At 47.4% G+C, this 8160-nt stretch overlaps 1 protein-coding gene across 1 annotated transcript; it reads right to left on the reverse strand.

Moving 5' to 3' along the window:
• LAJ45_01592 (uncharacterized protein) lies at positions 1-1130 on the reverse strand (the record flags this gene model as incomplete). Its single annotated transcript, XM_046111185.1, has 2 exons — positions 1-655; positions 727-1130. 2 exons carry the CDS (start codon positions 1128-1130, stop codon positions 1-3), a joined length of 1059 nt encoding a protein of 352 aa, XP_045975129.1.
• Between the last annotated feature and the right edge of the window lie 7030 nt (positions 1131-8160).

Below are 8160 nucleotides of genomic sequence, written 5' to 3' on the forward strand. Positions count from 1 at the left end.
TCATGACATCTCCTCGTCCTCGTCTTCCTCCTTTACCTCCTCGCCCATCCCATCATACACTGCCTCTCCAACCCTCAGATCCCACGCGGCGTCCGCACCACCCATATCCTCCAGCAAACGCTTCAGCAAATCCGTAACCTGCGCCCCACATTGTCCCTTCTGTTCCGCGGTCATGAAAAACCTCGATATCTCGGACGGCCTTGGCACCTCATTCCCACACCTCTCCCACATCGCGTTCCAGCCCTTCAGTAGCCCGCGCCTCGTCTCCGCCTCACAGCCAACTGCGTCCGCGCATTCGCTGGAGTGTGGGTATACGAATGTGCCAAATAGCTTCTCGCCAGATCGTAGCGCCTCTACGCGCTCCACGTAGGCGCTCCAGCAGTTCGAGAAGGCATGGCGGACGGCGGGCGGGAGAAGACGCTCGTACTCGGGGTTTGACTGGTAACGGGGAAGGTCATGGAGGATTGTTGTGAGGGCTTCGGAGTGGAGTGAGCGTGTTGCGGGGGTTGTTGGGGTTGTAAGTGCCTGTAGAGGGTGGAAAAGGGAGAGTGTGTGTAGATATGATTTGCAATGCGCAAGCAAGGAGGGAATGGTGTAGATTGTGCTTAGATGGAGGAAGGTGGGAAGGTTTCTAGGAGTGAGACGGGGGAGGTTTCTATATATTTGTCAGTATATAAATTTACATAAACAAAGCAAACATCAGATATTTGGATATAGGAAACTTACCCGCACGAATAAACACAGTAAAACAGCAGCTCTACCGTCTTGACCTTATCATCAAGTGAGACCAGGTACAGAATATCCTGAACCGGTTTCGATTTTGATTTCTGGCTCGGCTCACAGCCTTTCTTTGCTGTCCCAAGGTACTTCCACAACGTTGATAACCGCCCTTTAGAGAGTGCCTTCTGCATTACAGCACTGTACTGAGAAAGTAGGTGAGAGTGTACGCGGTAGGATCTGTCGCGGCAGCTTATTATTGTGTCGCCATCCGAGAAGTAGAATACCCGCGATGGGTGCATCGGCATCGATTTTGAGGAATTTCGCATCTTTCTTTTCTTCTCGGTTTGGGTCTGAGTTGCTGTTGTAGTTGTTATGGTAGTTGTATATGTTGTTGTAATGGTAGCGGCCATTTTAGTTAATTGTGTATTTGAATGTATGTATTTAGATAGATATATCTTTCTGACCGAGGTAGCTTGGAAGAGTTTGCGGGTGTTTTCGATTGTTTGTCAAGAGATAGAAGAAGGTAGACTAATAGAATGCTAGTAAATTTTGATGACCGAGACTAGTGGTGGGTGATAGGGTCTAATAAAGAGATATCGATGGATAGGGTTTAATTTTAGGTGTTATCGGCCGCAGTATGTAAAGAGATGGTAGTAAGCTTAAGTACTTATTTAGGGAGCGACTTTGACAACAACAATGGTGGCAGAAGAGAAATGTGAATGTAAGGAATGAGCAAACACTCTACCGGGTACCATTGCAAAGTTTATAAGCATCCTCCCTGTGAGAGTGGGGGGGGGGGGGGGGGGCAGTGAGGGGCTAAGGTCTCGAATACCTGGTTCCTTTGTGAAAGTGTCGAACGTAAAAGCAAAAAATAAAAAAAAATAAAAATATAGTTAGATGTAACAGCGTCACAATGCAGCATTAGGATAAAAAAGGTAGACATATGCAAACCACCTAACCTAAGGTATGTGGTATGTGGCGTCAACTGAGATACGGATGCTACAGAGATGATCCAGAGCAAACTTGCGGCGATGAGAGCCGAGAGGAAAGGGCGCTCGGGCCAGGGGGAAGACTGGGTAATTCACCCTTCATCCTCAGCTTTGTATGTAGCTCCCAAAATAGGAAACCGACCTGTATCAGGTCGAGTTCGAACCAAAGATTCCCTAGAGGTGACGTTGATCAGTTGCGTGTAAGCCTGACAGGGGCAAAGATTAGGTAGAACTTTCCAGCCTCCAGGATACTGGTAAAAGGAAATGTTTTACAATCTGAACCACTGGACCTCTCTGTCTTGGAAGTGCTAGGTAGCTTGGACGCAACGACCGCTGCAACGCTTCAAAAATTTCAGAGAGGAGGGGCCCAGGGGTCCAGGCCAAGGGTCGAGAAGCAGAAAGCCTAGCTCTGGTAGTCCGTGGGGAAAAAGGGTTTGCATTGACGTGGGAAAAACCGGAGGGGAAAAATAAACGAGAGTCTGGAAGCGAACTTCAGCAGAATCTGGCGAGTATTGAAATTTTCATTTCTGATTGTATTTTCTTTTGGGTCTGCATTACTAGAGTACCTATTCCTATTGGCTTTGTGACATCTGTATGGACAGGTTCAAATAATAATACCCAGCTAGGTAACTAGATCAGTTGGCGGAGAAATGATTTGAAAACGGCGATACCCAGGAATCCAGCCCCTCGTGGGCGATGATGGGTAGAGCTCTAGATCGGTCCGAAGAGGAGGACTTTTTTTTTCCTTTGAGCCTTGTTACACATACCGCACCATCCACTGTCAAGCCGCATCGTGAGACAAACCTCCCCGCAAGAGTCGCATCCACCGTATCCCGGGGGAGGGGTTTAAAAGCCTGGGCCCGAGTCTGGAGCGCGATCCCAGCCAGTCCGAGTTCCATGTAGCCTTCTCTTCAACGGTATTACACTCTGCTATCGCGATAAACGCCATTGATCTGGGTTAAGCGATCCATCAAATACGATGGGACTTTATTTTTTTCTCCATGCCTCCCATTTGCTTTTTATTCCACACGAGGATCTCGGGCCGTCAAGAGCGCCCCTCGCCCCTCTTCCTCTCTTTGTTGAGAGTGGCCACCAGCCACGTTTCGCTACCAGTGGAACGGGTATGCCTTTAATTCTCTTGGCTGGCCGTGCTGCTTTGGGTAGAGTATTTGAGTAAAGCAGGTAAGGTGCGAAGTTACCGGCTTTCATCGTTGGATCCGCGATAATAATTTGTCGCAGTTGTGTTGAGGTGTATACAAGTACCTACATGTAGAGTAAGTATGGCGAGGCCACAAATAACCATTACAAACAAAGCGCTTCGCTCTGTACCTATCATGAAACGACATCGAGGGGCAGAGATGAGGCCACGTTACTGCTCGAGTCAAGATCTTCTTCTTCTTGCTTGAGTCACCAATTATGTAGGTAAGTACTTCGGGGGTAGGGGTAAGTGAGAAGACACCCTTCACGCAATCTTGGCATCGTGGTGTCTTCTCACTTACCCCCCCGAAGTACAAGTATGTGCGTGGTACAAATTCAGCTGAGCCAAGCTGCTGACAGCCAGTCCGTAGCCAAATAATTGAAGGTGACAATAGTAACGTAATATTGGTTAGAGTGTGTGTGTTGACAAGAGGATGAGCCTCTCTCCCCCACGCCCATCATGATAACCACACCCAGATACTCTACCACCCTACATCCTACATACCTCATGTGTCAGTCACTACCGATCCAAGCAACTTTGGATCGTGGCTTTCTCGCAGAACACTAAGGAAACGTCATTCCAGCCAATTAAGGTTATAGACCTAGACCGTGCATCGAGGGACAGGTCTAGGCTCTTTATCACCATGTCACCCTTGATTACTGCGCTGTCTTGGAGAATCTGATAACCACTTCTTACATTTCTATCGTCTATCGGGGCCAATCGCTTCTCTGGCCGACGTTGAAACTTGGTATGTAGGTACATGTAGGTATGTATTTACGTATCGGTAACGTCGAGGACACTATCTTGTCTGATCTCTTCCTTCATTCCTTATTGTCTGTCTGCCTTGGTATGATATTAATGCAACACCCGGCTTCTGGCTGTATACTAATGACAATCCAGCCTAGGGAGCTCCTCTACTTCATAAATAATAACTACAACGTATCGATTTGTCTTGCCCGGAAAGTTCGAGACGACGATGCATTTCTACATTTCAACGGCTCTGTACAAATATAAGTACATGTAACCAACCATGATCATCGGGAAATCATCGGGACAACAACCACTCCTTAATTTTCCTCGATAAGTGTTCGGCGCAAAGACCCCCCCCCCCCCCCACCTCTCGGGGAGGTAGAGCAAGAGCTGTTCCCCCTTTAGAATATCTATCCTCTACATACTTCTCGACCCGAGGGAAGAAGAAAATAAAATACAACTCCTCGATCCTTAACTTCCCTTATTAAACAAACAAACCGGGAAGGGAAGGGGCCGGGACCATGTACCATCACAACTTGACTTGCAAGAGAATGGAAGTAACTATCCTTTCTTGTCTTGTCTTGTTCTGCCCTATGCAACTACCGGCAGCACCTGTCTAAAGTTGCTAGACGAGACGCAGTATCACTCCCGGACCTGCTGCGTTCACGCGTAAATTTTCTCCTGGAAGTCTTCACCGGTCCTCAAGAGGGATATTAGGAGGGGAAAGGGGGACCACAACGAATCACCAGATATCACGCACAAACCTCATGACCCAAAAAGTGCATGGTCACCTGTCAACAGCTTAAGAGCCTCATCCCTCACCTTATCCCCAACCAGTTTGATCAAAGTCTTCGAAGTCACCTTTCATGCTCTACATAATTAACACACATATAATAAATAGCAACCGTATCCCCTCCCCCTAGAGCACACTCTACCTTGCCGGAAAATCACAGGATAGAATGTCTGTTCCAAATGCGTATCTATGCAGTGCAGTACAAAGTAAGGGATCGAGTCACAATGGTCTTCTTCGGTGAGAGCTTGAACCAGATGCTGGGGGATATCTAGCTGAAAAGAAACAACAACAACCGGAGTGTCTCTGTGTAGCCATAAATAAACAAGAATTGAAACTGGACCTCGCTTAATCTGCAGATCTCGGATGGCGTGTTGATAGAGGACGGGCGGACCCTGCAGTACAATAAGGTCCAGCTAGGGGACGTTGTTTGCCTACTCCACCTCTATGAAAACTACATGTAGATGTACCTAGGCATCTATAGTGTACATATTTCTGCATGAGCCGCTGAGTGCAAGGTGCCGAGGATGTCGGGTATCTCAGCGGTCATGTATGCATTTGTGTACCATTATGTAGAACGTACCTACAGCCACTCAGCAAAAGTGTTCGTGATATAGTTTTAATGTCAGTGCGCAGAGTGGCGCACCCGTTATACTGATGTTATTAAAGTTGAGATTCTTTTTTTTTTTTTTAAATCATGTAGTTTTAATTAAATAAAGTTGAGATTCAAAACAACGAAAAATATATAATATAGTTTGTGACTATATATAAAAAGAAGATAGGTCATTGATCTTATTTTTCATTAATTTGGGCGCCATTGGTCACTGGGAAAGTCTTCTCTTGGGGGGCTCTTGATGGTCCGCTGCGGTTACATATGGAGAAATGTCTCACTCCGAAATCGGAATCACGAACACTTTTGCAGAGTGGCTGTACATTGTACGTACTTGTATATGGACTAAGGGCAGTTTCAGTCTGACAAACCGGGCGGAGTGTTCGTAGGGGAAGGGGTGTTCTCCCCGGAGTGCGCGGCTTTGTCGGTAATTCGGTATGCCTGCTGGCGCCTCATCTGCAGCACACCGGGAATGCCGAAACCAAGTATCCTGGCAACGGGCGATATCGAGTGACAAATTATGATTCAACATGTGTTTTCCTTCCCCACCTTGACATCAACAAACTTCTCAAAGCCTTTGTAGAAGGATGATTGTACCTCCCTTTTTATAAAGTGCCCCGATTTTTTATTCCAACAGGCCACGTGCAGCGTTGGCTATTTCGTTTTGATACTCGGTATATGTTGCGAGTGAGAAGACATGTTCGAAAATTAGTAGCTACCACCGGCCTCCAAATATGGTACTCGATAGATTAATAGCTCGAGCTGTATCTATAGATCACTTGCAAAGCGAAATCGACCGTTCTAGACCCGCCTTTGTTTAGGAATCTAGGCCTCTTTCATCGCCATGGATTCGGGCCGTTTGGCAACCGTGGGGCCGGAAAAGTGGGATTGACTGAATTGAGAAGAGGGAGGGTCGGAATGTGTGCTGCGGGGGTGTGAAGGGTCCCAATGGTCTGCGTTGCTGCCGACATCATCATGCCTGTCTATCCATATGGTGTCTCTCGCCGTTCTTTGTTGTCTTAGGGGACGTGTAGTAAGGTTGCCATGTGGGATATAGATGAGTGGAAAATAGAGTTATGACCTTGGGCTTGACATTTGGAGGAATTCGACATTGAGAATGAGAACGTGTGAGGACCGTTGCCAAGCCGGGATACCTACATAGGGCCCCGCTTATTGTTTTTTGTGGGGATTGGTCGTCGGTATGGTAGCCAACAGTGCTAGTAGTCCTAGCCGCGAAAGAATATGAGTGATAGGATTGATTCAGCTCATTCATTAGCTGCCATGGCTTGGGGCGAGAAAAGATATGTAGTCATTATATCTGAAAAGACTTTGGTTCGGTATGGCACTTAAAGGGAGGAGAGAGAAAGGGGACGAACGAAATCCCAAACATCCTGTGATACCTCCTATTTGAGTTTCACGAGGCCTCTTGAGCTTCAACTATTCGTGAATGAATGGATGAGCAGTAATATCCGACCAGACCCGCGGTCGTCCGCTTTGCGCTGCCTTTGTCCAATCCCACACTTACATACTTTGCCTCGCCCGTCCATCCCATTTGCCTGCCACGTCCGCGCTCCCGTCACAGCTACATGTATGTGGGGTGATAACTGCCGTGACCATATTCCTGCTCCACCTCTCTCCATCGTCTTCCTCCTCGGGTGGTTTCCTTGCACCCGCTTTGCCTGCTGCTGCTGCTCTGCTCTCCAACACCTGCTCTCCAACGCACGCGAGAGTTGGTGTTTACCTATTCCTCCTTTCCCAGTCCTCCATTCCCAGTCCTCCATTCCAGCCTTTCCCAGTCCTCCATTCCAGCCTTTCCCTAATACCTCCTCTAAATATCGCCAGGGAATAATAATATTTCGAGAAGACTAGAGCCAAGCAACCGAGTAACCGCGAAAATAATATCTTTGGGCCTGTGTCTAGTGTGATCACACCTCTTCATCTCGTTCATTCATAGTTTCGGCTTCCCCTCCCCGGAAGCTTGGGGCGACAAAAAAAAAACCTGTTTCTTATTTCTCTCCCTCTCCCTCTCCCTCTCGTTCCCTCTTCCTCGAGTGGGGGCTCCATCATACATACATACATACATAACATACATACTTCATACATACATTCGTTTATCCATTCATTCATTCAGACAGCTACACAAGTGACAGCCATCAAAATCAAGGCCGCTGCTGCAGACAGACAGACCAGACAGAGCAAAGAGAAAGGAAGATCAGAGAGAGATCGAGGAGAGATTGTGTATCCACGGGACGCAAAGAGAGATTGAGCAGCAACCGTCGTGGACAGAATTAACAGAGGTGGACAAACTGAGCAAAGGGCTGAGCACTTAAACTCCCCCTGGATCAAGACACGGCAACCTTTTGGTCGACGACCCGCTGTGACAGATATCGCATATCGCTGTACCGATTTGCACGATTGACCGAGGGGAAAAAAGGTTTCTGCGTCTTGGGGGTTAGGAGGGGAAGCGGAGACTGATATATATATAAATATATCTCAAGGTAGAGGTATATAAGTATAGAGCACCTATATATATACATATACATCTGACGCCGAAGATTACAACTCGACGCCCATCTCTTTTTTTTTTTTTTTTTTTTTTTAATTTATAATTTATCTGAGCAGCACCAGCATCAGTGAGCAGCTGAGGTTGTTGATCAAGCGACCGCCTTGCATCACGGTACTCTGTTTTCGCGGTCCTCAGTAAACCTTCACCGCCGGAGAGTTCCTAGAATACATACCTACGAGGGCCCGGATCATCTAGGGGCACCAAGAAGTCCCCATCCCCCCTACCTAACTATATACTACCTACTCTACCCAAACCCCCCAAACCCCCCACTCTTATTACGGCCGCAAGATCTCCCGATCCATTATTATTCACACATCATATCAAACCACACACGTACCTACCTACTCCTGTACTTATAGTAGTCGTACCGTCTACTACTTTACCTGTCCGCTTCCCCGCCAGTGCCCACTAAGCCTCCGTGATCCTCCAAGGGTCCACCCCTGGTTCCCACCCGCCCTCCATCAAAAACGGAATTGGGTTGTTATTTGCGACAGAACTTAGTTAGCAACACAAGCAGTTGAAAAACAATATCCCAAG

The sequence above is a fragment of the Morchella importuna genome (genome assembly GCF_003444635.1).
Source record: "Morchella importuna strain M04M26 chromosome Unknown Morimp01GS003, whole genome shotgun sequence".
Lineage (NCBI taxonomy): Eukaryota > Fungi > Ascomycota > Pezizomycetes > Pezizales > Morchellaceae > Morchella > Morchella importuna.